Below are 17,640 nucleotides of genomic sequence, written 5' to 3'. Positions count from 1 at the left end.
GGAATCATGAGTGACAGATGAACAGTTTCTGGGAACGTATAGGAACTTATACGACACATAGAGACCATATTTAGAATATCCAAAGCCTTAGACTAGATGGCTGTGACAAGGTTGCATTTAAAACTTCCTGGGTGGGGCCAGTGAAAATGCGTCATTGAAATAAAGACGCCATGATGATCTACAGCAGTGACAGGTAAACCTGTCAGCAACTCAGAGTTAACATGTCCCTAAATAACTGGAAGTGGATCCTCATCGTTCTAACCCTGTTTGGACTCATTGTTCTGCTGCGGAACATCATCACTCAGGAGGTGAGAGAAGTTTTTTTTATGATCATTATCAAATCGTGAACCTTTCTTTTTTTTGTGAAGTGTACGTTTGTTGCAGGAAGTTATAAAAGGGAAGCTAAAGTCGTTTTGTCAAAATGAAGCAATTTTCACCAAGAATTCTAAGCATGTATGTTTACATATTTAATTTTGCCACTTGATGTGTACAGAAGGCATAAGCATGCAACAAACGCTGCAACAATACAGAGATTTGTTCAAATTTTATATAGTGCAAGATTAATTTGATTATTATTTATTTTGATTTTACCTGGAATTTTTTTTCATTTTATGTGCATAACAGGACAAAAGGCAAAATGAATAAGTGTTCTTGAACTGTTGTGTGAGTATGAGTGTGTGTTGGTTAAGCACCCAGGCAACTAGTTTCACAAAACTCGGATGTTGCATTTCAAACTACAATTTTTTTGCATTTTAGATTAGATTAAATCACCAAATGATTCCCGGACGTGGCACCGCTGCTGCTCACTGCTCCCTTCCGGGATGGGTTAAATGCAAAGACAAATTTCACCACACCCAGATGTGTGTGTGTGTGACCATCATTGGGTCTTTACCTTTTTTTTTTTTTTTTTTTTATAGAACTTTATTCATCCCACAGTAGGGAAATTTTCTTACAAGAGTGCAATAATTTCCTCTTTCCATTTGATCACATTCTACTGCTCGCTGGCATTCCATGTCTGGCGGGCCAATGCGGGAATGGAAGCACATTCGAAGTGGCATGAAGAGCAGTGGTCAAACCTGTGAGACTGGATGAGTCTTCTTTGTCTGTTTTTTGGATACTGTACTCCTAAACACAAATGTTCAGGGAAAAGACATTCTATTTTCAAGGAAACGAAAATGAAGCTTCCTTGTTCCGTACGATAAGCCATAGTTAAATGGTGACCACATACGTAAGCATATTATGTCTTTTCAGAACTGGAAGTACTCCGTGGTGTCGGCATTGGACAAGGTCCAGTATCGGAACCGGTCATCAAATCTCACGAGAAGCCTCCCAGCGTTTTATCCCAATCACAGCTACTGTCCACGTGAGGGTCTGCCGATGTCACTTGAGGAACAGCTGGAGGAACGTAACCTGTTGGACTCCATCATCTGGCCGTATCCACCCTCTGGCTCTGAACTACTCAACCTGTCCCAGACCAGTGACCCGGCCCACAGCCTGTTCACGATCGTCCGTTCCCAAAAAGACCAGCAATGGTACGTGGGCGACCAGCTGGAAGTGCAGGTCCACCTGCACGACTATGAAGGCCGACCCAAGCGTTACGGTGGCGATTTTCTCTTGGCTCGGTTGCAGTCCCCACACTGCAAAGCGGGTGTGGTCGGCCAGGTGCTGGACCACAAGAACGGAGTTTATTCTGCTCGATTCCCGCTGCTGTGGGAGGGCTCGACTCGAGTCGAGGTCATGATGGTCCACTCGAGCGAGGCTATCGCCGTACTGTGGCGACTGAGGGAGAAACGGCCCGATCGGGTGTATTTCACCGCCGACTTTCGCCGAGGCCGTCTTTCCGAGACCACGGTTTGCAACATGTGCTTGCTACAAGACAAGGGACCGCGGTGCAACTTCACAGACCTTCACACCGGAGAGCCGTGGTACTGCTACATGCCCAAAAAGCTCAGCTGCGAAGATAGAATCAGCCATGCCAAGGGAGGCTACCTCAAAGGCATCATCACCAGCAAGGAAGCTTTGCTCTTGCAGAGGTTTGAATGCTCAGTGATAAGTTTGGATGGATGGATGGATGGATGGATGGATGGATGGATGGATGGATGGATGGATGGATGGATGGATGGATGGATGGATGGATGGATGGATGGATGGATGGATGGATGGATGGATGGATGGATGGATGGATGGATGGATGGATGGATGGATGGATGGATGGATGGATGGATGGATGGATGGATGGATGGATGGATGGATGGATGGATGGATGGATGGATGGATGGATGGATGGATGGATGGATGGATGGATGGATGGATGGATGGATGGATGGATGGATGGATGGATGGATGGATGGATGGATGGATGGATGGATGGATGGATGGATGGATGGATGGATGGATGGATGGAATTCAAACTACTTTACTGTCTGTCACATTTTAGATGTGGTGTCAGAAGGATGGCAGTTAGCTTTAAAGAATGTTTCTGATATGGTTGGTTGGTCACCTACAAAATTGTCTGGGTAGAACTAATTTGATCTCTGTACGAATGAAATGTATGCTATGCAACCACTTTTGGACCTCAGCGGTGTCAACATCAAAGTTCGCATCAACCCATCCACAACAGACACCATCAACGTGCTGCCTTCCAAGACAAGTACTGCCGACCGACTCAGTCTAAAGATTGACTCTTTTAGGCACTGCGATATATTCACGTCATTGCATCTGTCATTCAGGTATAGAACGAAAAGAAGATCCCGTGACGTCTGGGTACTACTACCAAGGTTTGTGGAGACCTTTTAGCGACGTCCCCATGCGCCCGTTCAATCAGGCGTCTGCCATCACTCAGTGTTTGACCAACAAGCTGGTCTACTTGTACGGGGACTCCACCATGCGCCAGTGGTACGACTACCTCATCTCCGTGCTTCCAGGTGATCGTTTGATTTGAATGATGGAGAGAAAGAGGTGCAAAAGTAATCACTGTCAAAATAGATGACACTTTCTGCTATTGTATTCTACCTCGCAGAATTGAAAGAATTTGACATGTACAAACCAAAAAGCGTGGGGCCCTTAATGGCGGTGGACAGCACCCACAACATTCTGGTCCACTACCGCTGCCACGGCCCACCCATCCGCTTCGCCACTCTCATGACCAGCGAGTTGCGCTACATCGCCAACGAGCTGGACGGCCTGACCGGCGGTCCGGACACGGTGGTAGCCATCAGCATCTGGTCCCACTTCAGCACCTTTCCCGCGGAGGTTTACATACGACGCCTGAGGCAAATCCGCAAGGCAGTGGTGCGGCTCCTGAACCGGTCGCCGGGAACGGCGGTGATTGTCCGCACGGGCAACCCTCAGATTCAGAGAAATGATATCAGCCTGTACAACAGCGACTGGTTTTCCCTGCAGCTGGACACCCCGCTGCGCTCCATGTTCAAGGGTCTGGATGTTTTGCTGGTCGATGCCTGGCAGATGTGCGTGGCACACCACGAGCCTCACAACCTTCACCCTCCTCGGCCGATTATCAAGAACATGGTCGACCTGATGTTGTCCTACGTTTGTCGTAATGGGACCACAAAAACTGCGTGATCTTTGCAGATGAAAACCAGGTTGAGAAAGTTGTCATTGAAGCATCAGGGTAACCCAACACGTGGTCATACATGCGGGCGTGCGTGCGTCACTGTGTTTTTATCAGACCACCAAATACAGTTACCTTACAAAAGTAAGGAAAAAAAGTGTGGAAAAACACATTTAAGCTTGGAAATAAATTTGCTTCACTTTGGTCATTATTTTGAATAAGCTAATTTTACTTACCAGAAGTCACTTTTTATAAGAGTTCACGAGCACGCTTCACCACCGAGGTATAGTGTTGGCTCGTGAGTGAACAATTCGTAAAAAGGAACGAATCTTTTCAGTGAACGAGAGTCCGTTCCGTTCATATGACTTCAACCAGTAGGTGTCGGTAATGCGCATTTGAAGCTGGTGCCACCTCGCCGAAAAACAAAACGAAGAAGAAAATGATGTAACTTCCGGTTCGCGGACGAGTCGTGAATTGCAATTCCCGTTCTCCAACTGAACGCGTCAGTGAGTGAGTGATTTGCATTTCCAGTTTATCGCGAGAACGGATCAGTGAGGGAACGAATCCTGACTTTCCCGTTCGCGAACGAGTCAATGGGTGTCTTCCTTTCCGTGCAGTGAATGTGTTGCGTCTCCTTCCTGGCGTGAACTATGGAAGCCAGAATGTCGGTTTACGATTTTCCAAGGAAAGAAAGAAGCACCACTGCTTTTATGCACGTTTTCTCCAAGCTAACGACTAACTTTATTGCATGACGGGATGCCCCGTTATGCAACAACGGGGAGATTATGCTTCTCTTTGGGTAATCTTGATTTTATAACACTTGTAGTAGTTTTTAAATAACGTGTATGCATATACACGCCTAAATATTGTTATCCAATATATCTACTGCAATTTCACATTAGATTGCTGGTTTGAAATGTATTTTTATTATTATTATTTTAATAAACATTTATGTTAAAACTTGTCTGGTGTTTTATTCCTTGTTTTTATATTCTTCAATTAAAACATAAAAATCAGACATTTGGTTGACTGCTTTATATAACAATATATATGAGTTGGTGTCCCCCAAAATAACAAATGTCGGCATAATAGATTTTTTTTCAACCTTTTATTCAAACACAAACACATTTTGTATAGTAACACTATCAACTACAATCCAACAAATGAAAAATTAAAACATCAATGTCGGCATAACGTGTGTCGGTTGGCATAGCAGCAACGCTGTCTGTCACTCACTCATGAATCTTCGCGAACGATCCTGAAAATGGCGGTGTACCTAATAGAGTGCCCGAATGACGTCACAAATTAAACAGTCAATCAGAAAGTGGGGGTGAGGGCGGGTGTGGCACCATCTAGTGTCCAAGTGACACCTGTAAATGGCGGTGTACCTAATGGAGTGTCCGGGTGATTCCCTCGTTAAGTGCAGGTGCGTGAAAACTTTTAGCTCCTTTTGAACGTGAAAGAAGCTAAAACTTTTCACGCACCTGCGCTTAACGAGTATCACTTGGAAAACAAGTTGGAACGCGGCCCCGAGGACTAGAGCTTGACACCTGTGACCTTTGACCATAATATTTCCCTAATAAAGTGGCCTGTTATTAGGTACACTTGAAAATGGCGGTGTACCTAATGGAGTGTCCGGGTGATTCCCTCGTTAAGTGCAGGTGCGTGAAAACTTTTAGCTCCTTTTGAACGTGAAAGAAGCTAAAAGTTTTCACGCACCTGCGCTTAACGAGGGTCACTTGGAAAACATGTTGGAACGCGGCCCCGAGGACTAGAGCTTGACACCTGCGACCTTTGACCATAATATTTCCCTAATAAAGTGGCCTGTTATTAGGTACACTTGAAAATGGCGGTGTACCTAATGGAGTGTCCGGGTGATTCCCTCGTTAAGTGCAGGTGCGTGAAAACTTTTAGCTCCTTTTGAACGTGAAAGAAGCTAAAACTTTTCACGCACCTGCGCTTAACGAGGGTCACTTGGAAAACGTGTTGGAACGCGGCCCCGAGGACTAGAGCTTGACACCTGTGACCTTTGACCATAATATTTCCCTAATAAAGTGGCCTGTTATTAGGTACACTTGAAAATGGCGGTGTACCTAATGGAGTGTCCGTGTGGTTCCCTCGTTAAGTGCAGGTGCGTGAAAACTTTTAGCTCCTTTTGAACGTGAAAGTGGCTAAAAGTTTTCACGCACCTGCGCTTAACGAGGGTCACTTGGAAAACATGTTGGAACGCGGCCCCGAGAACTAGAGCTTGACACCTGTGACCTTTGACCATAATATTTCCCTAATAAAGTGGCCTGTTATTAGGTACACTTGAAAATGGCGGTGTACCTAATGGAGTGTCCGTGTGGTTCCCTCGTTAAGTGCAGGTGCGTGAAAACTTTTAGCTCCTTTTGAACGTGAAAGTGGCTAAAAGTTTTCACGCACCTGCGCTTAACGAGGGTCACTTGGAAAACATGTTGGAACGCGGCCCCGAGGACTAGAGCTTGACACCTGTGACCTTTGACCATAATATTTCCCTAATAAAGTGGCCTGTTATTAGGTACACTTGAAAATGGCGGTGTACCTAATGGAGTATCCAAGTGAAGGTCACAGATCCAACAGCCAATAATAAAGTGGGGGTGAGGGCGGGTGTGGCACCATCTAGTGCCCAAGTGACATAGGTACACATGTGGCGGTGTACCTAATGGAGTGGCCGTGTGATTCCCTCGTTAAGCGCACCTGCGTGAAAACCTTTAGCTCCTTTTGAACGTGAAAGAAGCTAAAACTTTTCACGCAGGTGCGCTTAACGAGGGTCACTTGGAAAACATGTTGGAACGTGGCCCTGTGGACTCGAGCTTGACACCTGACCTTTGACCATGATGTTTCCCTTATAAAGTGGCCTGTTATTAGGTACACTTGAAAATGGCGGTGTACCTAATGGAGTGTCCAAGTGACGTCACAGATCAAACAACCAATCAGAAAGTGGGGGTGAGGGCGGGTGTGGCACTTTTCAGTTTCATTTAAGCTTTGACCATGATTTTTCCCTAATGAAGTGACCTGTTATTAGGAACACCTGAAAATGGCGGTGTACCTTATCGAGTGTCTAAGTGACGTCACAGATCAAACAGCCAATCAGAAAGTAGGGCTGAGGGCGGGTGTGTTGTTGAACGATTCGTTTGAACGAATCTTTTGCGAGAACTGATTCTAAAGATTCAGTTCACTTGAAAGAACTGTAATGCACATTACTAGTCATACGTTCAATGGCGAGCGACGTTTTGGAATTTTGAGGATGATTTTAACGCACAAAAGCCGACAGAGGAGGGCGTTGTTAAGCCTTACATGTTTGAGCCAGGACGTCAGTGTAGGAAAAAAAAAATTCAAATTAAAATCAAGTCACACGGAGAAACCATTTGTACTGTACAGACATGTATGTTTGTGCACTCCTTTAAATTCTCAACCACATTTAAATCCGGATTTTGACTTCCAGATTTGTGGTGACTATTGTTAAAAACTGAGGATGAATTGCAACAAAAGGGCACAAATTTAAAATATTTTATTGGTTATCCAACACAAACTTTTGCATACCATAATCAAATAATCCTAACAGACTGGCTGTGAAATGAATAACAAAAAGAACAGCTGGTGCCGGTACATCATCCACAAGCTGGGCTTAGTTGGACAGGCCAATAACATGAAAGTAACTCAAGTCAACTTTGAAAAGTGCCACCGCTCCCATGAAAACGCCTGGCAGGTTTAGGCTTTGTGAATGCAACTCAAAATAAATGGTCCTGGAAGCACATGCTATTTTCTTCCTGCTATGGCAAACACTTTGAACAGAAAGGGCAGGTCAAGTGCTTTTAAAAACACCTCAACTTGAAGCAAACAAAAAAACAAAGAAAGAAAAAAAATTCAATATGCACCAGCTGTCAAGTATAGCGCAACAAACTAGTATTGTGTTGACCACAATGCAGAACTACAATGTCGCACTGTTAATAAAAAAAATACTTCATTTCGACAGCACAAAGGATAACAAAGCTTGAAAGAAATCATACAGAAAGTATCCGTTTAAAACTTCCTGAAGTAACAGGTACCCATTTTAGCATACATCAGGATGTACATCCAATCCTTTGCTAATGTTGCATATCACGGCTTGTCCACCTCCGTATTTGTGGGATGGGCTGTGGGAGGGCGCCGTCATCAAAGCGAGACTCCTCCAGGCCTCGCGTTCTGCATTTTCATTGACGACCGCTTGGGACACCTTTCGGAGCTGAGATGCAACGCGCAACTATCTGACCTTCAAGCTGAACGCTTGCCGTGCAACACTTTCCCTTTGACACCTTTGCTACATTCATCCATCCGACACTTGAAATTGACATAGTGTGGCTCTTTCCCGATGACGTGAAAATAAATCTATGCCACTCTAGAAATCCAGTTTGAAACGCAACAAACAAAATACCGCGGCACCATTTTAAATTAAATATGAACGACGATATGAACCTTGCGATATTTCTCCTCTGCGGCGCTGGACTATAAACAAGGCCTTTAGCAATGAAACGAAACAAAAGCAGCGCAAACAGAAGTCGCAGAATAACGAAGACATGGAATCAAAGACGAGACGTGTAGCATTTTCAGGAGTGGTGTGAAAAGAACCCATTATGTTCCACTTAGGTGTCTGCTCCCACACATGGTAAGCATCCCACAAGGAGCAACTTTGGCAGACTGACAAGATCAACGTTTGTTGAGGGGGGGAGGGTGGGGGGTTGTGCAGGAGGGACTGCATCGTATACGTCCACGAGAAAAGCGTGCGGCCATTTTGGGTCTTCTTCTCCTCACATGGACTCAAACTCATCGATGCGCTGTTTGGTGTTGCCCTGCCGGATCTGACGCAGCGTTTTGTACTTGTCCCGGCCCGCCTTGACATTTTCAGAGTGCAGGACGTCGTTCTGAGTCTTCTTGGTTTCGTCTCTGGCTTCGGCCAACTCGGAGCTTAAAGTCTGACGACACATGAGGAGCGGTACACGTCAATAAATTGAAGTCCTTACAAGAGAAAGGTACGCAAGAACACACCTGGAGTTGTTTCTTGACCCGTTCGTTCTTCTGAGCCTCGGTGACGCGAGCCTCCTCGCTGCGCAGATCCAGCTGGCAGACGCCATCGTTGGACAGCTCGGCGCTGGCCTCGGCGTGGTTCTCGTCCTGTTCGTCGTGCTCGCTTTCTGCGTGGCCGCCACTCACGGGGGGTGGCACCGTTATGGCTGCCTTCAGCTCCTCTTTGGTTTTATCTAGGTCCTCCTGAGCTGAAAGAGCCTGTGGAAAGAGAGCAGAGCGAATAAGGGTTCAGGGTGCGGAGTTGATGTCGGCATTGAAAAGTAGGGGTGAGCTGAGCCGCACCTTGTGTTGCCATTCGTTGGCCTCATCCTCTTTCTTCTTCTTGGCGTCTTCCAGAAGTGCGATCTTGGCTGTGAACTCAGCCAGCTCCGCAGCCTGAAATCAAACAAATGGATCATCTTTCCCATAACACGTGAAGGCAGCATAAGACCCTTTTCACTAATAATGGCTAAATGAAGCTTCAAGATAAAGTTGAGTCTAAGTCTAAGATGATTCATGAACCCGTTGTTGTGTTTACTTAGACCTCTAGATGGCACTGTCTGTTCACCGATAAAACCCTTACTTTAAACCAACATTGCCATCTAGAGGAGCCAAAGAATACAACAACTGGTTCACGAAGCTTCACTTTCCCATCACTACTTTTCACAATATTAGTCCACGTGTAGTTTCATTTTTTTTTCATTTTGATCATGAAAATCTTTTTGTTGACCATAATAATCTCAGTCACCAAAACATCTCAATCAGCAAGACACAAACCAGTTGCTCCTGGTTCTTCTGCTGGTCTGCAGCCTGTTTGGCCAGCTCGCCTTTGGCCTCCTCTGCCGCTCGTCTCTCCCTGTCCAACCTCTCGGCTTCCTCTCGCGCGTTAATTCGTTCCAGCTCCAGCTCCATTGCTCGCCGTGTCTGCTGCTCAAGCTCTAACAACGTAGAAAAATACACAAACCAGGTTTCTATTTGATTCCATGACATAACTCAACATCTGAGTAACATTGAGTCACTTGATAATCATTTTTTCATCATCGATTTGGCTTTTTTATTGTCATTTCACCCAGCGTGTCAATTTGGGAATGGAAAGCCAATTCCATACTCTGGTGGTACCTTTTTGAGCTCTTGTGGTCTGCTCCTCAATCTGTCGCAGCCTCTCCATGAGTTCGCCTTTCTCACGCAAGATCTTTTCCTTCTCCTTCTCCACAGCCTCTCGCTTCTTCTTCTCGTTCTCCAGCTGGGCTCTGACACATTTCATACACACAATTCAAGCACCTGGTGTTCGCTTGTGAAGCGTTTTCCACCTACCTCTCCATCTGCTTGTGATGCTTCTCCTCCCGAGCCTGAGCCTTCATCTGCTGCACCTCGATGGTGTCGGGCTTCCTCCTCCTCATGTACAGCTCATGGTTACCCATGCACAGCGCCAAGATGCGTTTGTTGATGCGCAGTCGCGGAGTGTAAAACACAAAGTCCTGCAGGTGACAGTCAAGTGCAGCACATTGAGACAAGAGCCGCTTCGGGTGTGTTTGAAAGTGGAATTGCGCTTTGACGCTCACAGGTGCTTTCTTGTCAATGGGTTTGATCACAAACTTCTTGTCGTTAAAGGAGATGTTTCGAATCTCGCTCCAGGGGAAGCCAATCTTTGGTGTCAACCTGAAAGGGCAACACATTTTAATTTTATTTTTTTTTATACACAATGATGATGCAATAAAGATTGGTCACGTACTTGTCTTCGTGCTCGTAGATGTTAAGGCCGAGCGCGTCTACACCCAGCCAGAGCTGTGTGCTCTTCTTGTTTCTGATTTCAAAGTAGTTGACGCCGTACATCTCCAGGTCCTGGGCTATTTTCAAATACTCCATCATTGAGTCCTCTCTGGTGAGGAGAAAACACCATGATATTTGTTTGACTGCACAACACACACTTATAGTACACGGAACAACAAAACCAAGGCACACTTGCCCTTTATGTCACAGACCTGAGCATTCCTTTGTGTTCCTCGTGCCAAGTCTGGATCCGGTCCTCCCACTGCTCTTTGGTAAGCTTGTGCTGCTCCAGCACTCTACATGCACAAAAAAAAATAAAAAAAATTACGGTGTGTACTGTCAGAATACTTTGTTGGAATAGGGCATACGGCCAATTTTTATAAATATTGAATAAAAATGAGATGGTTGGCTATGTCAATCCACTTAGAAAAGAAACAAATCTTTCTTCAAATTAGAAACAGTGAAAGCTTAATTGACACTGAAATTAAAAGAAAAAAAATAGATAATTTTTTTATTGATCTACTGCTGATCACTATTGTTATTTGAATCGTATTGCTGAACAAAATCTCTTCTGATATTTCATTCTAAAATATAAAAGCATGGCTAATTCCTTTTGATACGGTATTGAACGGGACTCGAGACTGTAATATCGTTGAAAAAGTTGCATCGGGACAGCCCTAATGGGAACCGCTTGAAACAAAGTACAGACAAATTGGAACAGTCGATATGTGATCATAATGAACCTCTGAGGCAGTAGTCTGTCGTGTGTGAGATATCCAGGCTTGTGGACATCTTTGGTGTAGTCTCCATATTTGGCCTGTACGGCATAAGAGCCGAGCAACACCGCAGTTTCCGGGGGACAATAGTTCTCATCGTTGAGGATGGCCTCTTTCACCTGACACAACGACAGCAAAAATCGACAAATATGTCTCGACACACCTTTCATTTCAGATTTGTCCAAATCAAAAGAGTCAGACTGTGATTGTCATATTGGTTTTACCTGAAGGAAGAAGAGCCTTTGGGTGATCTCCTGGATGAGCTCCTCCGAAACATCCTCAGGGAAGAATTTGGCTCGGAATTTAAACTGCAGCGGGTTCTCTTTCTTCACATCTTGCTGGGTCACCTGATCAACAACAAGTCAATACGAAGGCTCGGAAACAGAAAAAACCCTCAATATTCTGGGCGGTGGAACGGACCTTTTTGTTAAGTTTCAGCCATGTGAAGTAGCCCTTACTATCCACATACTGGAGGCCAAAAAACCAGACCTCCCGTAGCCCCACTGTCTTCACCACCTTCAGAACACAAGGAATGATAATCATAATAAATAAATCAACTCTTTCAATGATGTGAGGGAAAACATCTGTTCTGACCTGATCAAAAAGCTGTTTTCCAGTGGTGTTTGGCTGAATGGCAAACTCCAGCTCTGCATCCATGGTGGTCACACGAACGTTAATCTAAAAAGACATTTCACAACGTCAAAATGGTTACAGAGCCAAAGCTGCACATTTTCTACAAAGAACATATTACAAGGGAAATTCTGAGCTTGACTTCCCCTTCAAATATGATCCGATTAGTCGAGTAATTGCGACTCCTGTTAGCTAATGATGGGCAAATGAAGCTTCAAGATGATTCATGAACCCGTTGTTGTGTTTACTTCGACCTCTAGATGGCACTCTCTGTTCACCAAAGAGCTGATTTGCCATTTCTTAAAAAACTCTTAAACCAACATTGCCATCTAGAGGAGCCAAAGAATACAACAACTGGTTCATGAAGCTTCGTTCATTACTGTTGGCGATTTGTCAATTCACAAAATAATTATTTGTGACAGCCAGACTTGCAACCCGACTGCAGTGCTCGGAGGAGGCTTATGTTTGTGTCGGGTCCGTCAGCTATAGACTGCGATAAAAAACAAAGCCAAATGACAAAATTAAGCTTGGTTGAATCCTGTGTGGAGCAGACGGTCAGTTAATCCTCTCCTGCCTTGTACTTTGGGCTGGGGGTGGACAATAATCATAAGGGTCAGGAACACTTCAATGTCTGTATAAAACACTTTAGTCCTGTGTAATTTAAAACTCCACCATGCAAAGAAAAAGCCATTTATCAACAACACCAAGAAATGCTGGGTCGGTGCAAAGTGAAAAAACATGCTGTGGTCTGATGAGTCCACATTTCAAGTTGTTTTTGGAAATTGTGGTTTCTGGACCAAAGAGGGAGGGAACCATTCAAACTGTGATGGACCCTACAAAAACTGAATTCTTTTACTCAATTGAACGCTTTTGAAAAAGAAATGCAACAATACTATTAACTAGTTACATTTATGAAGAAGTAATTTAATGACTAACTCAATTACATTTTTTGGAGAGGTAACTAGTAACTAGCTACATTTTGGATGCACTGCTGTTTATATTCCAAACTTTACATTTTGTGATACTGGTTAGCATTCAGATCAATACATCGATACCACTTCTCCTCACGAGGATCGGAACTAATCCCAGCTGACTTTGGCTAGAAATGGGGGACACCATGGGCTGGTCTCTAGCCAATGACATGGCACTGGTTACGTAAAAATAAATATAACAAAGCCCTACCCTCGCATGCAGAGGTACTAGGAACATAACAGGAAAGGTGTCGACTTTTACTTGCTCACTTCCTTTCATCTTCTTACCGGTTTTGGCATTGTTGTGTCCTTTCTTCCTTGGGTCAACCAGATGAGAAGATACTGCTGTCAGAGGATGAGATTACCTCTCTCACAGAACCTGTAAAATGATTAAAGAAAGTCTTAATGCAGTATCAAACAACTGAAAAAAAGCCACCAAATGTAAATTACAGTTAAATTTAAATTTATTCATTTGATACGGCTGAGCTAAAATGCTGCACCTTTTTCTGTGTCAATATAAAATGATGAGACCATGAACAAATGTGATGACAATGCTGGAAAGTTGTCAGTGTCTCCAAAACATGATCGTATCATAAGCATTTATGTGATATTATGCTTGTGATTTTAGTATTGGGGTGCTGCTTTTATTTTCTATAATGTGTTGGATCAGTCTATTAAATAGCGAGCATTCACGCACACAACTATAAGGTCATGCAATGTGTGCGTTACAGAGGAAACCAGAAATTTGTCACATGTTCACCTACAACCCTTAAGAGTCAAATTTGAGGAACTACATTTCAAGACACTATCATTAGTGGTAGGAAGAAGAAAAAAAGATCACAGAACACACGTGTAATCGAGTCCACGTAGCATTAAATGACACACATTTACTGTCGCAGTAAACTCAATATGAAGTTTCAGCGTGGGGGATCAACATTGTGTGTTAACTTCTACAGACTTGCCAACTTGTTGCTCGTCAGCAATTGCTACATGTGGTTTTTCTTCTCGAGTTCCCCTTTCACAGAAAACACACCAAAGAAACGCTTGGAGAAAAAAAAGTATGCAACGCTACGAAATTGAAATTTTCACGTAAGCTTGATGTGAAGTTGTTGTATTTTTAACAGGCAACACATTTGCTAGCTAGTGGGTGCAGACTAAATAACGGGACAAGCCAAATGGTAGCCTAGGCTGCCACGCACGTTAAGTTTAGAAAGACGGAAAATCATGTCAGTACCTAAAAGTATATCTTATTTCCTTTTCATATATCGAACGTAACGTTGTACACACGCACAGAAAACATCGACCATAACGTTGCGTCAAAGTTGAGTATTTCGTCGTTGAGAAGCAACTCACCGGGGGGTAGAAGAGTGTTTCTTAAATGACACAAAAGTCTTGCGTCTTTTTTCGTGGAAAATTACAATCGATGACAATAATCCGCAACGTTTCCTTCTTTGCGCGTGTAGGTGTTGCGTTTCCACAAACAAATTCCCACCGACATAGAAAAACGGTTCATGTCTCAACAAGCCATAAGGCGATTTGAGAGTCTCGAGACTTCCGGAATACACATCACAGCTTCCGGTAGTAGTTGTGATAAATAGATAAATAAATAGATAAATATATATATATATATATACATCGTAATCAGCGGTATAAAATAAACTTTGTAGTCAATTCATCAATTATTAGGCTATTGGCTACGTTTTGAATTCGTGTTAAAAAAAAAAAGCTCCAGTGTACAGTTGAATAAATAAATAAATAAAATGAATAAATAATACTATTTTGATACAACCGTTTAAATGACTCAGTAACCGAATCCCTATGACACATTGTAACCATTCATCTGACAAACACTTGTTGATTCCAGTCCTCTTTCACACTTATACTTCTAACCACTAGGTGTCACTATTCCTCTTGAGTTGGTAGTTGACAACAGCGTCTATCCATCCATAGAGGGACTAATACTAGAGATGAACTGATCATGACACTTTTGATGCACTGCTGAAAGACTTTCAATCTCTCCTTTTTCATCTATAACAAACACCAAATGCATATGAAGGGATATTTCCAATGTTTTATATGATATGATATGATCTGAGGGGTATTCCAGAAAGCGGGTTATGTGAAACTCTGAGTAAGTTAACCCTGAAGTGAGGGAAATTCTGAGTTATCTGTTCCAGAAAGAGCGGTAACTTAAACCCTGGGTCAGTTACTGCGGTAACCTGACTGGCCGTGCCAGGACACCCGGCGAGGGGAATAAAAAAAATCACTGCCATTGATTGATATTCATTTGTTTGATCACATTTGCTGACTAAACTAGCTCACAATTGATTCACTTGACGTTGGCTTGGATAATTAAAGTCATAACAGTCCATTTTTAGAAGAGAAAAAGGCCAAAGGCAGCATAAACAGCCTTACTGAAGTAGTACAAAAAAAACAACAACAACCCTCACCCACACCACGACACTGAAATACTTTCTATAAATATAGCTAAAGACATAAGTGGCATGCAGGATTACAAATGCCAGGGCCGGTGGGGTATGAGAGAGAGCCTTCCTGCAGACTAAGCTGCGTCAAAGTGCCAGGTTGCTATCAAAGTGATGGATAGGATTCCCACATTCATCTGCTGGCCTGCAGCACTTAGCTGATGCTCTCAATTTGAAAGAATGGCACATGCAGCCTGAATTGGTGTGAAGAACATTTGCGTATGAATTTCCTTCGGATTCGTTCATTTCGATTTGTCCGTATGAACATGGTTGAACTGGTTGCACCCAACAAATTTAGTTACGGGAACCGGAAATGATTTTATTCACTTAATGCAGAAATAATGCACAGTATGATCTATGGACCTTTATGGATTTTTCTAAATTCTCAAAATTTTGGATTTTTTTTTTTGTACTCACAAAATAGATGATTTTGGGAATTTTGGATTATTCCACCTACTGCCAGCTATATATGACATATCACGGCCCCTCCCAGAGTACAACATGGTCACAGTTGGGGACCTAAGGATGATCTCTGCAGCTCTGCACTTGATGGACATAAACAAACTTGCCGAATGACGATTGGACCATGTGGCTAGCAGGGAGCCACAAACGCCACATATCATAGCTGTCTTGCAACAAGAATAGCCTGGAAATAAATTCTTAATCAATTAATTGACGTGGATCAGTCGGCAGTGCAGGGCTTTTTTTTGTGCATAATGTTTTTTTAGAAATGCACACTAATCATATAAAGTGATCCTTTGTACTCAGGTTGACAGCAGTGCTTTTAGACTTTCATGCACGCACACACACACACGTACGATGAATGAATGAACGCTCACTGTCAAATGTGGTGGCACGTTGCCATCAGGCCTTGACAGGAAAATAACACTCTTCAAGGAAAATAATACACTTATTCCGCTGTCGGCACTCACAGATATGGTTTGCAGACGTTGCACGTGTGTGTGTGTGTGTGTGTGTTCAGACAGACGCTATCCGCATCTCCATGCTGGCGTTTTTGTGCAAATGACCATATCATACTCTTGGAGCATGGTAACATCTAATTCAAAATCATTCTGAATATCTCCAAAATACATCCTGTCCATACTTTGTGTCTTCTAATGGACTTCCTCTAGATGGGTCAAATTCCACCAGGCAGCTTCTAAATCCGATTTTCGTCGCTTGATAAATTGATATTTTATTTCGGATGAGGAACTAAAACAAGCCCTTCGAAATCTTAATTTAATTCTCACACAGGGGCAGAGAAAACAAAAGCAAAGAAGAGAGAAGATGTCATTGGAGGTTTTGTTCCCTGTGGCACAACAATACCTTGTCAGGCGAGGGAGAGAGTGAGAACCCTCCCTTCACACACACCATGTGAGGAGAAAGCAGTTTAATTTAGATAATTATCTCACAAATTAACCACCAAACTCTTTTCCCTTTTAATTACCTGTCTTGGGTAGCATTGCAACAAAACAAAAAAAAGCAGAGCTAGGGAGGTCTTTGCTTTGTTCACACGCTCTTAAATTGGTTGTGGCCATGCTGAAAGGCCAGATAACCAACCCATTGAGGGAACAAGCACTAAAGCATTTGATAGGCTAATGGGGAATGCTGTTAGCACACTTGCTTGTAATTGGGTGTCATAAATCGGGAAGAGGTGACGGGAGGGGAACAAAAGAGAGCTTTGGTCTACGTATGGACGCCACTGGAGTAAATCCTCCTGCTTGTACGGGCCACGACAGGAGATGCATGAATGGAGGAGATCACAATCAGTGTTTGAAATTTGTTATCGTGGCTGAAGGTGATTCTGCCAGCAGCTATTAACCTTGCTGTTATAATGACAGCTTGTCTGATTAGCATCCACACCTTAATGTGATGATATTTTCAACTTCACTCAAGCCCCCCTCCAGGTCACAAGCGTTTGCATTATTATTATTTTTTTTTTGGGCTCTGTGGACAAATGGAGAAGCAAAGTAACTGACCTCATTGTCAGCTTGAATGGAGGAGCTGGGAAAAAAAAATCAGTAAATTGAAGTTTGACACTCCTCTGAGAGTCTCTTATCTGAGAACTTGTTGCAGCATTGTCTTGTTTGTGTAATCGTTCCTCCTCGATTCATCTCCAGCCTCAGCAGCTCTTCACAAGCATCTTCTTCTCACTCACCTCTCTTTTCTTTCTCCTCCTCTTAACCACTAATCTCTTTTCATATCCTCACTCGTACGCTCGCCTGGTCTTTCTTCTCGGCTTGCCGCTCACGCCAGGAGAAGAAAATCATTTGTCAAGACAGGTTGGAAGTGTCCAGACAGATGCTTTTGAAATAGGATGTCTTTCTTTTGTAGTTATTTTCCCACAACAAGTGCAGCAATGTTGATCTTGTCAG

The 17,640-nt window shown here is 43.5% G+C and overlaps 2 protein-coding genes across 2 annotated transcripts; one reads left to right on the top strand and one right to left on the bottom strand.

Moving 5' to 3' along the window:
• Nucleotides 1–28: 28 nt before the first annotated feature.
• Nucleotides 29–3,806, top strand: LOC125988581 (NXPE family member 3). Its single transcript, XM_049753927.1, has 5 exons — nucleotides 29–308; nucleotides 1,252–2,033; nucleotides 2,580–2,650; nucleotides 2,730–2,924; nucleotides 3,020–3,806. The coding sequence occupies exons 1-5, from the start codon at nucleotides 222–224 to the stop codon at nucleotides 3,580–3,582; spliced, it is 1,698 nt and encodes a 565-aa protein (XP_049609884.1). The 5' UTR covers nucleotides 29–221; the 3' UTR covers nucleotides 3,583–3,806.
• A 3,282-nt stretch (nucleotides 3,807–7,088) lies between these two features.
• LOC125988576 (radixin) lies at nucleotides 7,089–14,336 on the bottom strand. The gene is made up of 15 exons (XM_049753917.1): nucleotides 14,136–14,336; nucleotides 13,071–13,161; nucleotides 11,776–11,859; nucleotides 11,602–11,697; nucleotides 11,406–11,528; nucleotides 11,149–11,300; nucleotides 10,618–10,701; nucleotides 10,368–10,514; nucleotides 10,198–10,294; nucleotides 9,950–10,113; nucleotides 9,755–9,885; nucleotides 9,413–9,573; nucleotides 8,939–9,031; nucleotides 8,618–8,854; nucleotides 7,089–8,544 (listed from the first exon to the last, which is right to left on the bottom strand). The coding sequence occupies exons 2-15, from the start codon at nucleotides 13,080–13,082 to the stop codon at nucleotides 8,380–8,382; spliced, it is 1,746 nt and encodes a 581-aa protein (XP_049609874.1). The 5' UTR covers nucleotides 13,083–13,161; nucleotides 14,136–14,336; the 3' UTR covers nucleotides 7,089–8,379.
• Nucleotides 14,337–17,640: the final 3,304 nt, after the last annotated feature.

Source organism: Syngnathus scovelli, chromosome 2 (genome assembly GCF_024217435.2).
Source record: "Syngnathus scovelli strain Florida chromosome 2, RoL_Ssco_1.2, whole genome shotgun sequence".
NCBI classification, from domain to species: Eukaryota; Metazoa; Chordata; class Actinopteri; order Syngnathiformes; family Syngnathidae; genus Syngnathus; species Syngnathus scovelli.
The sequence above is the reverse complement of the archived record's forward strand: the minus strand, read 5'-3'. Positions and strand labels throughout refer to the sequence as shown.